Source organism: Toxorhynchites rutilus, chromosome 2 (genome assembly GCF_029784135.1).
Source record: "Toxorhynchites rutilus septentrionalis strain SRP chromosome 2, ASM2978413v1, whole genome shotgun sequence".
NCBI lineage: Eukaryota > Metazoa > Arthropoda > Insecta > Diptera > Culicidae > Toxorhynchites > Toxorhynchites rutilus.
The window spans coordinates 313,589,330-313,611,509 of record NC_073745.1 but is presented as its reverse complement, the minus strand read 5'-3'; the positions used below and the strand labels follow the sequence as shown (position 1 = coordinate 313,611,509).

Below are 22,180 nucleotides of genomic sequence, written 5' to 3'. Positions count from 1 at the left end.
ATCGGGTATTGTTTGTTCACTCCAACAGTGTTTACCGAGTAATGATGACAGAAGAATGGTAGACAGTCGGTGGTTGGCGTATCAGATAGAAGATACTGATGTGGAACGAGATATGATGAAAACCGCCCACTGAGATCCTAGACGAGATGACTCCTGTGATATGTGTGGAAGGAAAAAAGGAAAAAAAACCTCACCAATGTAATATAAGATAATTACTAATACCGAACACAATTATCAATTTTTCTCATCAGTAAAAACATATTGCTTTAATATAGAGAAAACATATTTTAAAGCTAAACTTTCCTTGGGTCTAAACTTTCCTTGGGTGAAAATGAACACAACAAAACAGACAGCTTAAACCAAACGACCCGTTCTCAAGCGGAAACACACTTTGGTTTTTATTTATGAAAATTGAAATAAATTGTTTCATATATCAAATCATATTTAACACAACTGCTACCATATACAATTTTACTTTTACATTTGTGCTAAATTTTTCACAATCCTATCACTCACCCTACTTGCAATACAAAAATGTCCCCGACTTGCATATATTTGTAATGCCGATTTCCCCCAGGCAGCTTGGTTTTGATGTCTCTGTTAGGGATCCGCCACATGTTTCGTCAATTTCGTCCAATCAGAATTGGGTATTTCCGTTAGGATAGGGGTTAAGATTTTTCAATTGTTCGATAGTTAGTTTCATGACATATATTATTTTCTTCAATATGAAAAATTGTTATGGAGTGCCGGAACCGATTGACGCAAAAATTTCATCAATCCATCATGAAATGACTGAGCAATAAGCGTTCGAAATTGGACAATTTTCGAGATGTACTCGATTTACGATTTTCAATTTGTACCCCAATATGTTCCCGAAAGACGTAATCCTACGTCAAAAAAGTCATCCCTATCTATAAAAAAGGTGATAAGCGGGATTGTGAGGACTACCGTGCAATCAAGGTCCTGAATGGTGCCTACAAGATTCTAACCCAGATTCTCTTTCACCATTTATTGCCAATAGTAAGCAGATTTGTGGGAAGTGATCAGGCCAATTCATACCCGGTTGCTCGATAACGGACCAGTTTATTACAGTGCGGCAGGTCCTCCAAACGTGCCGCTTGTATCAAGTTTCTACGCATCATACCTTCGTTGACTTGAAAGTCGTATATGATACCATCAACCGACGGCAGTTATTGAGAATCATGGACTAGCACGGCTTTCCTCCAATGGTGACCGATTCAGGCAACGATGAACGGTGTGCAGTGCAGTGTGCAGATCTTAGGCGATCTGTCGGAATCGGACGAGATTCGCAGGGGACTTCGACAAGACGATGGATTCTCCTGTGTGCTCTTCAACGTGGCACAGGAAGGTGTTATGTGGAGAGCGGGCTTGAACATGTGGGGCACGATTTTCAACAAGTCTAGTTAATCGACTTGTATACTCGACTGAAGCACGAAGCAGGGCTGATTGGGCTTGCGTCTAAGGGTGGGTTTAGACTAGTGATATATTCATGTGAAGAAATATGATGAGATTTATAGAAATCGCATCAACCGTTTACACTAGCGTGAACTTCTATAATGAATATATTCATATTTTCGGTGAATTTATTCACCTGAAGTAGAACTGCATCCAACTTTAGTGATTTCTCACCAGTGAGAAATTCACAAGCGTTTACATATGCTGAATTTATTCAAGTTATATATACCTCGAATAAGTGTATCATAATTATTCTCACCCGTTTACACCTATTTTCGCGTGAATAATTCCATCTATAGCTATAGATCTCCCTAATGTAAACCCGCCATAAGACTAAATACATGCTAGCAGGAGGGACTGATCGCAACAGAATTCTTCTTGATAGTAGTGTTGTGAACGATGGCGACAAGCTTGAGGTAGTAGCGGAATTTGACTACCTTGGCTCGTTGAACAACTGATAACAGGATAACAGGAGGTCCAACAAACTCCGACCCCGTACGAGGTGTACCATGTACAAATCTCCGATTGATTGATGATTCTCTATGAGCACGAAGCATAGACGATTCTCGAATCAGATTCAATCTTTTCAAGGAATGTAGCATCATTGCAAATATATAAATTTCAACTTACCATTTTTTTCGTATCCCATTTGTACTTACCATTTGTGAGAACATGTTGTATGGCTCCACTTGAATCTAAATTTGGATTCGATTTGTGCAACTGTCGCTATTGCATTTAATCCTGCAAAAATAATTGGATGACTGTCATCGTACAAACCTACAGTGACTCAACAACAAATTGAACTTTATTTCCGTTTCACGTCCTACTAATCTATCGACAGTACCGAATTTAGGCTAGTAAAGCTATCGCCCCGGCTGGGCTGAGATATGTGCGCGTTCCTATAGTCCAACCGGGGCCCTCCGAGATAACTGATAGGATTCGCAAATTGGCGCTTATCGGCACTTAAGTACATCGGTGGAAGCTTGTTATATCTAGTTTTCATGACTACGGTTTCCGGTACTTTGTGTTCCCGGGACGGGTTACTATTATCAATTTGATCCCTTTCTGCTTGGATTAGTTCGTTACTGAACTCAGTGGTTGGCGATGACTGTATTCCATCTACTGCTGAGTTTTTTCGATCTGGAATGTTAGGCTGATATTTATTGTGCGAGGAAGTGCCTTCTGGCGGCAGGCAAAGCATTTCGACGTCTACGAAAGCTTCCTAAAGGTGCGACAATATAGTTGCGAGGAGGTGTGCATTAGAAAATGTCATCTACTGAAGCAACAGCTTTGGCGATACTCTCCTGAGACACTTGGCACATTTACGTTCAACTCGAGTCCGTGGCTGAGGACATAGGTTGTTAGTCACAATACAAGAATGAAACACTCAAGAGTATATGTTTGGTTGGTTTTTCTATAAATATCTTTTATTATTTCTCACTTTGTAATCTGGACTACAATCTAGAACTAAAGCACAAACACGAATGAACGGATACACCCCTATGCACTACCGACGATCCTCTTTTGATTGAATGATCTCGTGACACACCATTCCACGCACACAAAAACACACAACAAGCCACATTGAATGGGCCAAATGATCCCTAAGCCTACGCCGGAGACTCCGGCGTTTCATCGATTTTGTACGGCAGCTGGTTGACACTGGCCAACGCTGCTGGTGGTGGACCCCAGGAAACTTGCCGTGGGACCCGAGGGCGTAGACCGTTGGTCAACAATGGTGTAGAGGTGGCCGTTGGCAGGGGAGTAGAGGGAACAATAGGCGACGAAGGCGATGGTGATGAGTCGGCAAACAGCACCAGCTTGGGAGGTTTGCGCTGACCTGGTTTAGCTGTAGATCCCTTCACCTAGATGGGATTGTGTGATTTTATTGGATAAGCGTGGTTGAAGCGGTTTCGACCTCAACGGTACTAACCATGCGTTGTTCGGTCTTAAATTTCGATAATTTCTTTCACGTGCATATATTTAAAACATTTACTCTCATTCCGAAGATGCAGACTAGAATAATTGAAACACAACTTATTTACAAATAAATAGCTTAAAACTATCAATAGTTTGGCACGGTTTTGGCAGAAGAAGCGACAGCGTCGGCGCATAGTAAAAGGGTATCCATATTTTCAAAGGGAATGATTGTGATTTTTCAGATCAATGATGACGTATGACAGTAGCATTTAACATAAAAACATGCATGTCTAAGACTAGGTTAAAGGCAACGAAAAAATACTTTGCAAGTAAACTGGTAACAATAACAATAGAAGAGAATAAAGTAAACTAATTAATACTACAGCAGCGATGATATTACACATCGAAATTTGTGCTTTTTAGTTGCATGTCGCCAAGATCCAGCTTGTTTAGTGTTACTTCACTGATCGAGCTAAACGGTGCAAGTGTTTTCAGGGTCATGCTTACCGGCGGATCAAGCAGCTCGGTATCGCTGTCTTCTCGATCTGAGTGGGAGCTATGACTACTACCATTGCCGTTGGCCAGGGGGGAAGGTGCACGTTTGATCACCGATTCACCGGACTGCGATTCTCGCTCCTCGGAATCGCTTTTCTGGACGAGTGATTCGGCCTCTTCGGTGACCAAAGACTCCCACTGCGGCTCGTGATCCATCAGTTGGCTATCTGTAAGCGATAGATCGAATTTTGCAAACGTGTTGATAAATAAGCGATATCAAGGTACCTCTTATTCCAGCTTGCAGCTGGATATTCGTATCGTTAAGGGTTGCATCGGGATTTCTTTGTACGGTATCGCCATTTATAGGGGGCGTTATACTTCCGTTCTTCAATATACCTACCAGTGGTTTTGCGGCTCCATTTTCTTTCTTTTCGTCGAGTGGGACCTAAATGAGAAAAAAAAAGGATATGGGTTATATATGTGGTATAATCGCAAGCTTGACGTAAGGCTTTCATTGGTTTGGTGATCATTGCTTGTCACTAATTCTCACTCTTTGGCCCCTTTGTGAGTGATATAATTTGTATACGATGTCCAATAGACAAAACATCTGTCACTTCCAATCATTCTACATTAATTTTGCGCTCACTCTGCCCTTCCTCAAAATCCCTACTTCCCATTTGAGAAATTGTTAGTGAACATCGTTTTTTCTATTTTCTATTCCATGAATTTGATTTGCTGAAAACAAAACAAAATCTCTCATGTTGTGCGTGATGTTGTTTAGCTTTTTTTTTCGCAGTCGCGGCTTCTGTGCAGCGATTTCTGAGAATTTCGTTGGTTTTTTCTTTCAGACTGTCTTCTTCACAAAAGGAAGTTTGAGTTTTATTTTTTGGTGCAACGGTTGCTGTTTTCTTCTTCCCGGTAGCAGCAGAGAGGTAGCGGTATTTAAAACTGAAATTATTTCCGAGCGATCGTCAGCTTATACATTGATTTGAGTGATTTCTATACACTGTTTTCAAAGTTATTTTTAAATTATTGAAACAAGTTTTTGGATCAATAATTAACAAGCATATAACGCGTAGATATTTCGGATGAAGATAAAATTCGTCATATCATTTCGTTCAATTGGTTAGGAGGTATGAATGCTCAAAACCTTTTGGTCTGGCGTAACGGTTTCGCTTTCAAAGCTTTGAACTTACACCCCAGTATACAAATGAAAGACGTAGTCCTACGTAAAAAAAAGATGAATTACAAACATGTTATTTCTCTGCGATTCGATACAAAAATATATCCATTGAAGTGAAGGAGTTTTCACCCAGTTAATGTTTCAAAGCGTGATAAAACTGAATTCAACACTTGGGGCAGTTAGAATGAACTTTCAACTATTTGAAAACTCTTTAGCCAGTATTAAGAATGCAGCATGTAGGTAGAGTTTTTCATTCTCATGAACACTGTGTTCACATTTGCACTCATACAGTGTTTACCAATTGATCCATTCACTGAAAAAATCGCTTTCGATCGTTCAAATGTGATCTTACATAAATCAATCCCCCCCAGCGGCATTCTTTTGTTGTTATATTAGAAGTGTGTAATACGCACCCCCTAAGCGAGAATGGATTTATCTTGACCGTGCTCTTAACTCTTAACTCTCCTCTAATTTAAGATAACAACTACGTCAGTACGTAGATTAGTTAACCCTCAGTCATCTGTAATCGTTCTGTATTTTAGATATTGAACAACAAAAGCGCTGCGAATTTTATTTTGTAAGGCGCCCAAATTCTAAATTTCCAATCATACGGTGTTAAATGGTCCAGCAGAAGTATAATATGCCCATGCATTTATAGTCTCTCAGCGACTATAAAGCTCAGAGAAACAGCTTGTATGGATGAGAGATGAGCACATACTATAGATGCCAAATGTGAAGACGTGTTTTCGTTTTGAAGACATTTAATTTTGTGAAAACATACTGAGGTCATTTCAAAGTATGTGAAAACAATTGTTTGTGTGATTTATCGAACATGATTTAGAAATATCGTGATGGTTTGCTTATTTTTGTTCATTATGATTATACTTGAATACATTTATTCATGTCATGCAGAGATATCTGAGAAAATCATCTGGCATCCCTCACATACATGCTATTTCTCTCGTGAGAATGTTATCCAGCCGAAAGCGAGCATATTGCCCCGATCGAGGGTATGTCATACTGCCCGATGGTAAGCTGATACGGAAAATATTAAATTGAGAAGGAAATGAATCCTTTCTTACCATTTTCTTCATCTGAGATATTCACTGGGAACTCGACTCAATAAATATGACCCACAGTTATCGCCTCTGAATCGGTTACAAGCAACAAAAACCTTATAGAAATTATGTAGAAAATTACATCGAAAATCGCTTCCAAAGAAAATTATTTTTCTTATTTTTTCAAAGCATGTTACAAATGTAAAACTTTCATGGTGGGATTCTATCATTGACTAGCACGATTGCCTGTATCCATTGCATTTCTATTCTTGCTGGTTTACGAGAAAATCAGGCGGGTCAAATTGCCCGGTAGGCGCGTTTTAGACACATCTCCTCTACGTGCTAAAAATCACGACACAAAAGAGAACGAGACAACTCTGCTTCGGTTCGCACTCCGCACTTCGTTATGAAAGATTTCGGTGCAGAACGTTTATTTTCTTCTTTGCCTCTAACATACAGGGGTAGTGGGGGTAATGTGGTCACGTGGGGTAAAGTGATTACCTGCTTGTTTGGTAGTATAACTATTGACTATTGACACCTTATTGATAGTCGTCTTATGTTTGAAGAATTCCATGACTTTTGAGTCACCCTGTACTACAGTGGAGCTGTCGCATGTCAAGATATAAATAAAAACAAAAAACGCTCTCTCGGTGGCCATTCGGCCGTAGTTTTGTGCGTTTCGAATTTAAGGAATTTCTCGTGAAATTTTGTTTATTTGACTCGATATTTGCGACAAATCAACAGTTTTGACGACTCTTCACATATTCTAGGGGAGGTGAACAGATATTCTGTTCAATTTCAGCGATTATTTCGCATATTTCGCATTTCGTTGTTTGGGGGAGGATTACTACTGCCAATGTTCTGTCTCCAAAAGCTAATATACCTTATTTATTATCACCTACTGCTCCTAAAGGTTCCCTTTTGTTGTTTTGACCCAGGAAAAATATGCCACCCCAACCAAAACCAAGCCTCATTTTGAAAAACGTTATGTGTTTCCTACTACATTTTTGTACGTATGCGAAAATTTCAATTACGACTCTAGGTGAATAGGTCTAGCTCATTTCATACATGTGCCTACTATTTCAATAATGATTCAGATAAATTTGGCGTGATATGTGCGAGTGACCACTTTGACCCCCACAGGTGACTACTTTTCTTCCTCTCTAAAAAAGTGTTCGATTTTTCAACCTTTTTTCTAATAACGAAAAAGTACTATTTTCAATTTTTATAATAAAAACCGCTGACTATCTTGAACTACAATAAGTTGAGCTACAATATTTTTCGAAAAACGGAAATTTAAGTGGTATGTGGACACAGGAAAAGGGCATGTTCCTTAGGGTGACCACATTCCCCCCAGTTCCCCTACATATCGCACCTCTCTTTGCATCATGAAACAGCAGGGTCATACGGACTACGTGAAGCGAATGATTCATATTCAACTAATGTAGCAGATCCTGATCGAAAAGTCTCAAAGAGTGCAAACTACAGGGAAACTTCGATATAACGTACCCTCGTTATAACGTACCCTCGATACAACGTCACTCGATATAACGTACATTTTACCTCGATATAACGTACACATTATCAAAGTCCAAAAAAAATATTTTTTTTCTGAAAGAACAATAAGTTATCTGTATTTTGGTACTAAAGCTTGTATTGTAACTTTAACCGATCCCGAAATACAACTGTTTTGTGAATCCGGATTCTAAATGAATCAAAACATCAATCAACAAAACGAAGGGAAACATCATGAGAAAAGTTGGCTTCGTCTTCTTATTGGTTTTATTCATGAACCTTACTCAAACAGCAACACAATAAAGTAATATAAGCTACGTTTCGGAGTTCTTTATTATGCTTCAATATAACGTACAATTCGATACAACGTACAATTTTGAAAGTAAAATGTACGTTATATCGAAGTTACCCTGTATATGCTTATATACCTAGAAAGAGGCTAAGACCCTTCCCTCAGATTATATTTATCATTTTTAACGCTGCTATATTCATACAGACCGCATAGTTTGACTAGCAACACCGCTCCAGTGAGAAACAAAAACTCTCTCGTTTTGGGTCTTTTCTCATTCGTTGCTCTCAGCTAGAAACATTCCTCGCTCTGCACTTGTCTGTGCAGTGGCTTTCGTTATAGTAGAACGGGACGATAAATGCGGTTCAAACTTGTATGCAGGCTTCGAAAATGGTGTGTAATGTTTGGTACAGTTCAGATATGCAATCAACAGTCTTCGTTCCTCTCTTGGTTTAATCATTTAGTGTAACACAAGTGATTACTGTCATTCACACAAGTATCTGCGAAATCACGAAAAATCTGAAAAATCTGATTGTATGCAGCTAGAAAACTGTTTGTCGTGACTTCTATATTGAACTCATGAAACAAATTTCAAAGCGATTTGATTTCAGCGATCCGATTATCGAAACAGCGGCCTTGATAAACACTAAAAATTTCGTCAAGCTATCAAACCTTAATATTTTGATGCGCCAATTTCCTCAATTCGTTGAAGCAGGTAATAGTCAAGGCTTGGATAACGAATTCGGGCTACTCAAGAAGAATCTTATGGGGCCAAAGTTGAGTGACTCAGGTATAACTTGGTCGCAGTTGTTGAATGTCAAAATGAAATTATTGTATCCATTGCTATAGTTGATTTTAAGACACATTTTGGTGATATTCATCAGCCTGTGTGGAGTGATTTTTTTCGCCTCACAATGCCAACAAAACATAATCCGGAAATCGGTTGGCACCCACAACAATAGACTCTATTTTGAAAGCCAAGAACTATGTATCGGCTCAAGGAGGAGCTCCAAGGATGAAATTGATAAAAAGTTTGAAGGCAGAGTTCAACCTTGGCTGTGAGTGAAAATTCTCTACATATAGTGCTCGCCTTGACCAACCTCAGTTTCTATTTTGCTACTGCGTTGAACCATTTTCTTCGCCACAGAATGCATCAGAATTAAGGGAGAACCCCTGTCTAAAAGGTCGGAAAATAATAAATTTTCGTAATTTTTTTTTGATGTTAGAAATAAAGTGAAGTGTATGGTTATTTTGGTTGTTGTTTGAGGTATATTTGAAGATACATTTTCCATTTTTTGAGTGCACGAATAATGACCATTACGCTGTTGACAGGGTCAAAAAACGGCTACGTAACGCTTTAAATAATTCGTTTTTACATGCTGATAATAAATTTCAGCCAAATTGTCAGTGTAGATCCTAAGATATCGATACCACCAGTTGAAAAAACATAGTTTGGAGAAAAACGCGTTTGAAAATTTGTACAGCAATACTCTATTCCTCGAGGTGACTTCATACTTTTGGCTGTAACTTTCCAACGAAATCAAATATCGAAAAATCCTTTTAGGATAACATTTCTGAGGGCATAAGCTGCCCAAAAAATGCAAAAAAAACCAATTTTTCGATCTTCCAGACTACGGTCCCTCCCTTAAAGCAGAAGAGAAATATTAAATAGGACGTACGTCATCCGTTTCTTTTAAATGTGGAGATTATACGAATTGTTGATTTTATGCGTTATCAAATAGATAACGGTAGTGGGAGACAAATATATAATCGTCTGGAGCCGCACTGTGAACCACAATGAATCATGAATTAACCACCGTCAGCTACGTCAACGCAAACCCATTGGTCTTTCCCAGGGTTACTAAAACATTCGACTGAAGAGTTATTTTAGAAATTTCTATGCATTCTAAAAATCTATTTTATAATTATTTTTGGCATTCGTCTCTATCCTTGAAAAAAGGCAATTTTAAAACCCAAACTAAACAACTCGAACTTGAGAAATACCATTTGAAAATCTTTGTTGCTGTCCGCTCGCTAGCTGGATGACTGATAATTCGTGAATGACTTATTTGTGATTTTTTTTTCAATCGATCATTCAATTTAGATGATTTCAATTATAGTTTTCGGGTTCAAAGTGACGTAAGGTATTTTTCGACGTCGAGAGTTGTATTTTTTTATGGAAAACTGAAGCTGAAAATTTGTTTCAATGCCATTGCTTTGGCCTCCGCCGCCACTATATATAAAGCATTCATTTATCGGTCCTTGTCATTGCTATCAAATATTTATGTCAAATGAATTTATTATTAAAAACTTCAATGTTTGTTCTCGCCGGCAATAATTTCGTAGTGCTATGTTAACCATGCGATCGTCGTTTGGGCATCCCCGTCCTTATTTTTTTTATAGACGCCATGACTACAATGTGTTTGTTGTCTACAAAGGCACTTTGCCAATGTGAAAGTCGAGTCATTTAAATTGGTCGAAAATGAATAACTGAATGCTTTCTTTGGCCAGATAAGTTAGACGAACATGTATATAAAAATGAGTTGATAGCAATAAATTATGTAAACAATAGCGCATAGAAAAACGGGATATAAACACATAGCTGCGTGTCTCAGGAACGACGAAATTTAGAGAAACTCCAATTTCGGCTTGCGAGACAAGAATATAGAAAAGCGTGCAAAAGGTTATTCTTTCTCTTGTTAATCATCAAGATGAAAATAACTCAAACGCCAAAAACGGCACAATGGATTTGCTGGCCACGTTTCGGCTTCGTTCGTTAAGGTTGTAAGGATTCCATAAAAATAATTTTTGCATCGCACGCGACCATAACGGGCACACAAAAAGCTAATTTCGGGGCAATATTTTTCTCCCAGCTCACCGTCACAATACTCGAAACACTCACCGCCTTGTAGTTGAAGCCTTTCACGTTGGTCGTAGACGATTCGTACTGCATTTTGGCCGCCTGCTCCTTCGACAGGATGATGTCCTCGTCGGTTTCCCGCTCGAGACGTTTTTTGTACTCTCGGTCGGATCGATACACCTCAATCAGGCAGCACACCACAATCACCACGAAAACCGTAGTTAGGGTGATAAATACCACCTGTGTTTTGTCCTCCTCTTTCGATGGGTCCACGTTAATCGCCTCGTAGGCCACCCGGGCCGGTGCATCGACCACCCAATTTTTGTCTATACTCTGGTAAATAAACATACACAGAGACAGAGAGAGAGAGAGAGGGAAAGTAGCACGTATCAATAACATTTTTATCCGAAAAAGGGGAAACAGGATTAATCCTGATTAATGGGAGGTAGTTTTACCGAGGTCATATTGAGCGTTGGCTCGTTGAATGGTGTCAGCTTGGGAATGACGTCAAACTGCTTGCATTGGGCCGACCGGACGCCCTGGGAATTGATGACATTGATCATTTCTGCCTCGCTCTTTGTAAACAACATGTACTCTTCCAGTGGTTTCATTGTGTCGTTGTTGACCTGAATGAAAATATCTGAGGGGAGGCGGGAATGATACCATTATGCAACGCTCATTTCAAACATTATAAATTTTGTTCAACTTACTTGACAAGCATCCATCGTAGCTTTTGTACACTGCGAAGCGCGGATCGGTGGTGTTAACCCCACCCACCTGAACGTGATTTGCTCCCGGATCCTGAACCTGAACCAAGGGCTTGCTCTGGGTCTGCTTTATTGGAATTTCCAGCCGATCCACCAGCAGAGAGCTTTCGTTTCCATTCCGCGTGTAATAAATCGAATGCCGTGCGTCGTCCATAAAATTACCCTCAATCCTAGCCTCGTGCGTCGATCCATCGCGATCCTCCTCGATGTGCAGATGGTTGTCCTGAGTAATGGCCACCATCAGATAGTAGCTTCGGTCGTTCTTGGACTGGAGCAGCAGCATAACCCGATTCGCTCTTCGCATGTCATTGCTAGAAAATGCCAACTGCAGGCGTACCTTGTCTATCCTTTCGGCAAGCACAAATTTTCGCTGAAGCGTCGCCTCCCCGCTGAAGCTGGCCCCCTTTTCCTCGGAGCAAAACTCCCCCAGAAAGCTGGTGTGCTCACAATTGCAGGTACTTTCCTGCTTGACAAAGTTTTCCGTGCAAATGCCACCGTTTTTGCATGGCTCCGCGTCGCACTTCATCTGGCAGTCATTCAAGACGCCTTCCGTAACTAAAATTTGATAAATTGTACAACTTTCTCGTTCCACTCTCAACTCGCGGCGCGGCATAATTGATTGGCAGTCCCAGTTGATAATCACCACCGCTCAGTCAACCGAAAACAGAGCCCCGAAACGGTGGGTCTACTAAATTACTCACCGTGTGCATTGTTCTGCAGAGCCATCTCCTTCAGCGAAATCAAATTATCGCCAATTTTCAGCCCCCGGATGCAGCCGATGTATCCCTGCAGCTCTTCCGTGTCCAGGTTGGGTTTGAGCAGATTCGCCGGATCGTAGCCACCGATGTTGAACTGGAAGTACTCCGTGGGAGGGGCTGGCGGGCGGTGCGGCGACAGTACCTCTACAGGGGATTATTTCGAAAACAGTGCGGAAGAGAGGAGGTGAAGAACAGATTTTACTTATCGTTGAATATGAAAGAAAGTTGATGGATGTATATTTGAAGGAATTTATTTGTTGAATGGTATACTCATTCACTGCTAGCACTTTATACGATAATAGTCATTGTAATTATCTGGTTTTTATCCCGTTGATGACGTTTTGCAATTTGATATTTAGTAAAAACTTATTTAGAACTATTACTGTAAAGTGCATTTAGTGATGAAGAAAAAATAGAAAAAATTCAAAGCACAATTGTCGAAAAAGCTGTTTACAAGTATTTTTAAGAATCATAAATTTTAGATTGAAATAAGACACATATAAATGTTATTAATAATCATGAATTTCGACTTTATCGAAAGATAATTCTTTAGCATTTATTTGTTAACTCAAGGTAGACGCAAAATTAACTTGCATAATATCGAACGTTTGTACACGCTCCCTAGGGTGGCAGCCAAAATGGTCATGTCAAATTTCGAAAACCGACCATGTACATTTTGTTTATTGGCCAAAAAAAAAATAACCTGTGCAAAGTTTCAGCTCAATCGGACATGATTTAGGGGTGCCTCAAAGCGTTCAAAGTTTTGATTTTTTGAACCTCGAAAATCATCCAAGGGGGGAGTAAAGGAAATTTGGAAAATCGATTTTTTTTTCGATGCCAAATGACTTGAAAATGCATGAAACGTTGAGATCTGGTGTCATCTCGAAAAAAAAGTTTTGGTCGACCATTTGGTACTTGGCCTGAGAGGCAATGAAGGTGTGGAAAAAAATTATTATCGAATTTGAAGAACCGACCTTGTACATTTTGTTTATTGGCCCAAAAATTTGACCTCTGCAATATTTCAGCCCAATCGGACATGATTTAGGGGTGCCTCAAAGCTCTCAAAGTTTTGATTATTTTATCCCCGAAAATCTTCCAAGGGCGGAGTAAAGGAAATTTGGAAAATCGAATTTTTTTTTCGATGCCAAATGACTTAAAAATGCATAGGAGCTGTCCACATACCACGTGGACAGAAAAAGCACGATTTTAGACTTTCCCTCCCCCTCCGTGGACAAGCGTGGACATTTTCATACCCCTACCCCCCTTTGTCCACGTGGACATTTTTCCTTTTTTAATTAAAATAATTGAGTGAATTGCGCCTAAATTCCATGTAAATTCCATTTAAGTTTATTTTATTTCAAACTTTACTTGCTGTACCCTGCTGTATCAGCTATACTGTGGCCCATTGTTGTTGTATGGTAGAGAAATGAGTAGCATAACAAGGCACATGTTTCGTTTAAATTCGAAATATTTGTGTGCATATCTATATATATATAAAAATCTCGTGTCACGGTGTTTGTTACCGAACTCCGCCGAAACGGCTCGACCGATTTTGATGAAATTATAATCAAAATACTTGGTAGGTATGAGAATAGGTTGTAAACTATATATGATACCGGTAGGATACCGATAACCATACATTTAATACCGAATAGGATGGCTCTATGCAGAAAAAAAGATCTGGATATTTTTTTCAAAAATTTGACTTCATACCATACTTATAACCTTAAATTTTGACCCCAATTCCCTATTTTTAATTGCGATTTTATTATTTTTGCGTCAATATATTCTAATAATTTAACCGTTGTTCGTTTTTTCAACAGAACGAATTTATTTAAGTTGTTCAATGACTGATGGCGTAACGCACGCTTCATTGAACATCCATCTACAAATACACAAGTAACATCAATTCATCTAAAGCAGGGAGCATCTCCGACGAGCTGGAAGCCTTTTTGAATGAGCACAATGAGTTATCGAAATTCTTCAAATCACATTTGCTCGGATTACAAAATGACAATCACGCTACTGCCATCAACCCTGATAAAACATCAGCTGGAGAGCACGTGTGTAGATCCAAAGCAAAAGCGCTGCTGGAATCATGATAGCACGGTGACACGAGAAATTTAATGCGAAGAAAAAACAATAATCTGGAATTCATCGTTGACACACACCGTTCATACGACCCTCGCTATGTTCTTCTTCAATGGCACTAACGTTCCCAAGATTTGCCTTCTCAACGTAGTACAACTTGCGTCATTTTTATTAGTAAATAGTTGAGATTTCTATGACGAACAATACGCCTTGAATGTATTCTGGAGTGGCAAGCTCAAGAATACGTGTGACTACAGTGCAAGTCAGAAGGGTTTCTTTAACGAAAAATCTCTTGCATAAACATTAAACCAACGAGACCCCGTCACAGATACTTAATTCATTATGAACATCATTTCTCATTCTGATTTAATATTTATGAACATGCGACGAAATAAACAGAGGGCGCGCTCGAAGGATTTTTATGTTTATCATATGGTGATTTGACATGGTCAAGAAACGCCATTTCAAGATATCGTAAGCTGTGCCAACAATTTATGGTCGACATATACGCGAAGGTAGAGATTGAACGACTGCAATTCTTACTACACAATCAACAAAAGCGGTGCGAGGAATAATACATTCACTTGCGAGACACTATCATGGGCAACGCCGACACAGCTTTAGTTATAGCCAGGCCAAAGCGCAATGCATTGTCATGACATTGCGCGTGTGTTCAAACACAAAATGAAGTACGATCGTATTCGCCCCCACATATTGTTGGTTGTATTCTGTTGAATGGAAAAAGCGCAATTTTGCATTCTGTTCAAGCTCAAGTCCAATCGAGTTGAGCAAATGTGACAACCTTGCCACGCAATTCGACGTAAACAACATTGGTCTCCATGTTCCATTTCTATGAAGCAAAAATAGTAATGGTTTTTCGGGTGGAATAAACACGCAAAATTTAGCATTCAAACACATTCAAAACAAATTTAGCATCCAAACGAAATCGAATAATAATTTTCATTCAAATTTCAACAATTTAGAATTATTTCCGGAACTATGCCGATCAGATAGAGAGTAAATTCAACCACAAATACGGATGACTTATTTTCACCATTGTTTCGCGACAAAGCGAATGAACTTAAGAGTGTAAAAGTCGATTTCGATCGAATTGTAAAATCCGATCACTCATATGCATATATGAATATTGAGTTCTACAAATCGGTGAAGAGTAATAAAAACATCCATGAATAAAGGAAGCAATATGGCTGTGTTTCAAACTTAGATTACCGATGTGAATACTCCTCGATTGAATGACAACGATAAAATAACGCGATTCCAAACAGGCCGATTAATCAGCTCCATTGAAGTTAGCTGGCGCTGTTTTCCAATTTATGAACGAGACCAAGCTGTTATAAACTAAGCCATGTTGAAAATCACATGCATGTATTTTCTAACAAGGAGACAGCAATAAATATAGATTTTTTATGTTTAATTTTTTCTACTTTTCTACGACAAACTTATATTACTTTTTTCAGTTGTTTATCATATGGTGATTTGACATGGTCAAGAAACGCCATTTCAAGATATCGTAAGCTGTGCCAACAATTTATGGTCGACATATACGCGAAGGTAGAGATTGAACGACTGCAATTCTTACTACACAATCAACAAAAGCGGTGCGAGGAATAATACATTCACTTGCGAGACACTATCATGGGCAACGCCGACACAGCTTTAGTTATAGCCAGGCCAAAGCGCAATGCATTGTCATGACCTTTAAGTTTAACCTTTAAGTGATCAAACATGTCAGTTACGTTAATGAAATACACCAAGAAACATTATATAACCTTTCGTTCAAATTATTTAATTCGTTTTTTTTTATCGGTCACATTCGATTTATTTTAAAGATCGTTAAAATATTCAAACACACTTACAATACATTAGTGTGTTTTATTTAACACCCAAAATATTCACTTGAAATAATTCATTTGGCAGAATAACGTTTGCCTGGTCAGCTAGTAATATATATATATATATATATATATATATATATATATATATATATATATATATATATATATATATATATATATTTCTTGTTTTTCCATTATCAGCGAAGTTATAAAGGTTATCTGGTCTGCAAACACGTAAAGTACAGTTGACCAGTTGAGGAAAAATCCGCATCTAAATATAAACTACACAACTTCAAAGATTGATCTTGAGCTTTCTAATTGTGATTGCGTACGCCAATCAAATAAAAATGAATGAATTTAAAATTATTTTCAAATACAATTTTAATTCACGATTTTTCAAACAGTTGCAAAAAATGTGCTGATATCACATAAAATACATATTTGATACGATAATGTTCATTTACGATCACATTTTCATTTCAAAAGTGTACTTATACCAGAATCCATTGACATCCTCGCCCGTAATAATCCAATCAACCTGATTAATTCGTTTCCATTTGATTTATATGAAATTCGACTAGGATCTGTTTTACAGAGATATTCTCGATCGAATGAAAAATTATCCTTCCATTTTGGATTATGATTATTTGGATTATTGGATTATCATTATGATTTAATGACATAACGATCGCCCAGCATGTTGTGAAAACTTTAAAATGTTCTATACAAGACCCATTATTGTTTATTGCTTTGACAAATGCATTGTTTTATGACAGAGTTACAGCGATCCCAAAACCATTCATTTTTTTCGATGTCGTAATTCTGGTCCTTTATTATTTTTTCTGTTGAGTGCAGTTCTGCCCACTCCGGAATATGATCGATCACAGCAAATGCCGATTCATCTTCACTCTGGATATCCGACTCACCTTTCGTCGGTAGAGCAATACGAAACCTTTTCCGCCATAGTTCGGAGAATTTTTAGAAGGCATTAAAAGCGTATTAATATATTTTATTTTTTTTTCAAATCCTTATCGATTATTCTGTATTGAGTGTCTAGATGACTTTCAAAGATCTAACGGAAAAAAATTACATCAGACAACTCACGATTCATTGATAACTAACTATGAAATCAAGCTCCAATCTCAACTATGAAAGAATTATTGAACATTTCTTGAGACCTATTTTTTGCCTTAAGTTGACCCCAATTCAAAAGTACGCTTCTGGTATGATTCAATTGCATTCATTTGAAAGATGAGAAAATTTAGCATAACATTCTGTTCTGAAACACTTTAAATAGTGGAAGATAACCATAGGAATAAATTGTGGTTTCAAAGGAAGGAACTGTAGAATGGTTAAAGAGCTTCAATTTTGTTGATAGAAACAATCAAGTTTATACTGAATTTTTGGGAGAAATATAATAAAACCCTTAAAAACAAGGAAAAATAAGTTTTTTCCGCTTCTAGAAGGTATTTCAGAAAAAAATATTAGAATACTGGGTGAATTGATTAAAGTTTGACGACTGGTGTTGCATGGATCATCTTACAAATATTAATATTAACATTCATAGAAATTGACGAAATTCCAATACTTTGAGTTCAGTAAGTAATACAGAGAGAAAAGTAATACACAAAATTGATTTTACACGTAATTCTGCATGATAAATTATATACATTTTTATCGTAACACTAACTGTTCTCGAGATAGAACAAAATGTATAGAAAATTATATTTGATGATAAAACCATATGCGTAATATCATGAAAACTCAACCATTATAGTTTTCCCCACTAAACCGAATCGCATTTCCCGTAACTATAAAAGTCATAGGATCATAGGAAATAGCTCGGTTCTCCACAGTTTACGTGAATTATTTTCAGAGTATGGATTCCAGTGAAAAGGTTCAATAATTTAGTAAAAAATATATGAAACACTTTCTGGCAGCTCAATCCGTTTAATGATAAATACGGAATACTCAGGTTGGGCGCATTTTTAGAATTCTTGAATACGGAATAGATTTTATTTATTTTTAATGTATCGGTGATTATATTTGAAAAAAGTATTTATTCTTCGTGTCTACGTGGACACATATACCCCCTCCTCCCTCTTCGTGGACAAGCGTGGACATTTTCATAGCCCCTACCCCTTCTAAAGTAGTTGTCCACGTGGTATGTGGACAGCCCCATAAAACGTAGAGATCTGGTGTTATCTCGAAAAAAAAATTTTGGCCGAAAATCGACTTTTTGGGACTTAGCCTGAGTGGCCAAAAAATCAAAACTTTGAGTGCTTTGAGGCACCCCTAAATCATGTCCGATTGTGCTGAAATTTTGCAAAAAAATTGTACATGGTCGGTTCCTTACATTCAATAATTTTTTCCTCTCAGGCTCAGTCCCAAAAGGTCGATTTTCGGCCAAATTTTTTTTTTCGGGATGACACCAGATCTCGACGTTTTATGCATTTTCAAATCATTTGGCATCGAAAAAAAAATCGATTTTCCAAATTTCCTTTACTCTTCCCTTGGAAGATTTTCGAGGTTCAAAAAATCAAAAACTTTGAGCGCTTTGTAGCACCCCTAAATCATGTCCGATTGAGCTGAAATTTCACACACAGGTCATTTTTTTGAGTCAATAAACAAGTTGTACATGGTCGGTTTTTGAAATTCGATGATGATTTTTTTTCCATACATCCATACATTGCCACCTTAACGTTCCCATTCCACATCAAGAAGTTCCTAATGCGTGAATGAACTATACAAATGAACTGAGAATGCTTCTAGGAAGTGTTCAATGATATCCAATATATTTTGCGGAAATCCATGCTGACTGTTGAATGCAAAACTCATTTACCCAAATCACCCGTGAACCGTTTATTGACGTTTTCAGTTTATGTGAGTTGGAAGAATTGTGATTATCTGTATCATATTTCGGACACTTTGTTATAATATCTTGAAATGCTTAACACATTAAGGACCGCATGTTTTGGGACAAACTTATACGCTTCATTTGTTCGGATTCCTTCGGTATAAATAAGACGAAGGCGAGCAATCGGTAAGTCTTGTTCAATTCTTGACAGACCAAGGATTTAACCATCAAGTGTAGAAAACACGGGTTATTTCGTGATCCATCCGTAATAGACGGAACGCGAAACACGAGAAAACTCGTGAGCAGCCCGCAATGTGTTAATGCCCTGGTAATATAAATATTAGATTAATATCACCATTGATTCCTCAGAATCAATCAAAATGGTTTCACTATCATTTTATATGAGAATTACATTTAAATTGTACCTCGACAAAAAAATTAGAGGAACAGAGTGCAAAGTCGGAAATTTTGTGTAATTTTTGACATGCTGTAACATCGTGAAAAATCAACGTATATCGATGGGATGCACATCATTTTGATGCTACAACTTTCAGGTATTAGAATATTTTACGTACATATTTTTATCTTTGTGTGTATGTGTTAGGGTGCCAATGAAAATGGTAATCTCGAATTTCAAAAAGTTACCGCATAAAAATGACACTAGATCTCGACGTTTCATGCAATTCAAGACATTTGGCATCAATTTTTTTTCGAAAACCACGATTTCCTTTACTCCCACCTTGTGTGACTTTTCGATTTTCAAAAAACTCAAACTTGGACGCCTTTGCGCCACTCTTCTTTAAGTCTGATTGAGCTAAAATTCGGGGTGTTTGAAATTTTAGGGTCGATTTTTTCCCATACATTCATTGGCATCCTAATATACATATATCCATTTTTCATTGATTCACAAAAAATTAAACACATCCATACAAATTCATGCAATTTTGCACGCTATTTACTAACACTAACGCAAGACCCTCATAACATACCTGGTTACTGTTTTAGTGTGTACACAATCTTATTTTATAAAGTCCATATAAAGTGAAAAGAAAACTAGATTTCTGATGCAAAAAAGTAGTTGATGGAAGTTGTTCAGGATTGTAGATAATTTTCCTAGCCTAGTCCTAGAAACACGAAGAAAGCTCGCTAATTTTCGAGCTCTCGCTCAATTTGTCTAAATGGTCAGCTTGACCTATCGTAAAGCTTTTTCTCGCGCTTTTAATCTGACCAAGAAGTATAAATATTAAAGCGCAACGCAGAATCACTCTCTTCAACCAACCTTACCGCGTGTTTTAACACCATTGATTTTCGATTTCTTAACAGAAGTTAATGGACGGATCCATTGTTTACCCACCGTGGACCCAAACATCGATACATACACAATGCAAATAGACTACCCGGTATATTATTCCCGCGTTTTTTATACAGTGGTGGGCGAAGAAAAGAAGCAAAAAATAATTTCAACATGACAGTTGCACAGTGTTTTTAAAATTAGCTTCTTTGTATTGGAGAGTATTTTTATCACATAAGCGATGTAATATACCTGGTATTCTATTTATTTAATTTTTTTATTTTGCATACATGATACATAAGAGAGAGACACGAATTCACTCTGGGGGAGTCACCTCAATTTGTCGTGAAGTCCATTCGACGGTGAAGAATGGAATTTAGCTAGAAGCTTCGTTACAACAGTTAAAGACGAGAGGGCCCGAATGACTGTTGATTCATGTTGACGGAGAACTGCTGGAAGAAGCAAAAACTCCTTTCCATGCGACTCATTTCATTTCAAATGCGAAAATCGATGGCTTCATAGTCCCCTGACTATCTTCAGTTGAATATGACTTTTCCGAGCTCTGATGATTTGTCAACAAAAAATGAACGTAGATTCCTGTATATTCAGTTTTAAAAAAAACTAGCAAGAACCTTGTAAAAGTCGGCATGTATTTTGTGATGTGACAACAATCTCCACAAAGCGTTGTCACGTAGCAAAATCAATAAAGTGTATTAAATAAGAATTTCACCGTATTGAAGCAAACTATATATTATGTTTTATGTTAGTTATTATCCTGAATACTTCTCACGTTTCTCCGAGATCTCCCATTCCCCTTCTAAAGGTCCATACTATAGGGGAAGGTGGTCCTAACCCGACCGGTGGTTCTAAACCTACTCTCCTCAGGAATGGTGCTTCCAACCAAATTTTCAGTAGTGTCAAATGAAAGATGTTACAATGCTGACAGTTTGATAATATGGTGACTTTTTTTTTAATCTCTTCATTCTAGCGCCATTTTGCGTTTTTGTTTCTTCAAAAATGAAGAAGAAATATTTTTTATTCATGTTGCGAAACATTACAAAACAAGGGCAATTTTCTTTGCTTATAGTATGTTCATCAAAATAAGCTAAATAAATGACATCTACCTTTTGCCGTACACGGTATGTCGTTATTTGTAAAAAGTCGAGTGGTCCTGAATCAACCTCTAAAAGGTGGTCCTAAACAGACCCACAGTTTTTATTTGTTCACTGTGGCGTACCCGTGCAAGGACGTTTATGTTTGCGTGTTGAAGATGTTGAGGTTGATCCTACTCTAACATTATCTTCCTCTCGCTCAAATTCTATTTGCTCAATATAAAACTTTATTTTGTTTTTTCATTCTTTTTCACCCTTTCATGGATACAAGCTAACACTATCATTCGCGATCGTATTGTGGTATTTCATGCCATTTCCGGTCTTTTAGAGCAGTTTTTAACAAACTAGAAGTCACCATCTTCTATTCCAAAATCGAATCGGAATACAATGTTCGACTTCCGCTGGTAAGATCCTTGCACCAAATACCCATATCGTATAGGTTTTCCATATTTTTTTGTCGTTTGCATATGATTAGAGTAAATTAGAGGAGCATTCAATTGCAAATCGTAGAAGTACAAAAGAATGCAAGGAGTGATAATACTCACACGTATACATACGCATTTCCACACATACACGCATTCCTCGCCCTCCAACTCATAAAGATAAAGTGTCCAGATGGTCAGAGATCTAACGCGGGACACAAAAAAAAACA

At 37.8% G+C, this 22,180-nt stretch overlaps 1 protein-coding gene across 5 annotated transcripts in view; it reads right to left on the bottom strand.

Moving 5' to 3' along the window:
- Window positions 1-2,292: 2,292 nt before the first annotated feature.
- LOC129765222 (axotactin) overlaps window positions 2,293-22,180 on the bottom strand; it is a 186,424-nt gene continuing 166,536 nt past the window's right edge. For 3 of the 5 annotated variants that reach the window (XM_055765291.1, XM_055765290.1, XM_055765292.1), the window contains 7 exons: window positions 12,265-12,465; window positions 11,507-12,118; window positions 11,252-11,436; window positions 10,839-11,129; window positions 4,177-4,336; window positions 3,904-4,118; window positions 2,293-2,698 (listed from right to left, as the gene is read on the bottom strand). In XM_055765291.1, coding sequence (XP_055621266.1) covers window positions 2,303-2,698; window positions 3,904-4,118; window positions 4,177-4,336; window positions 10,839-11,129; window positions 11,252-11,436; window positions 11,507-12,118; window positions 12,265-12,465 — 2,060 coding nt within the window. In that variant the 3' untranslated portion in view covers window positions 2,293-2,302. Of the gene's footprint in view, window positions 2,699-2,870; window positions 3,342-3,903; window positions 4,119-4,176; window positions 4,337-10,838; window positions 11,130-11,251; window positions 11,437-11,506; window positions 12,119-12,264; window positions 12,466-22,180 lie in introns of those variants that run through there. The other 2 variants (XM_055765295.1, XM_055765294.1) reach the window with 2 other exon arrangements.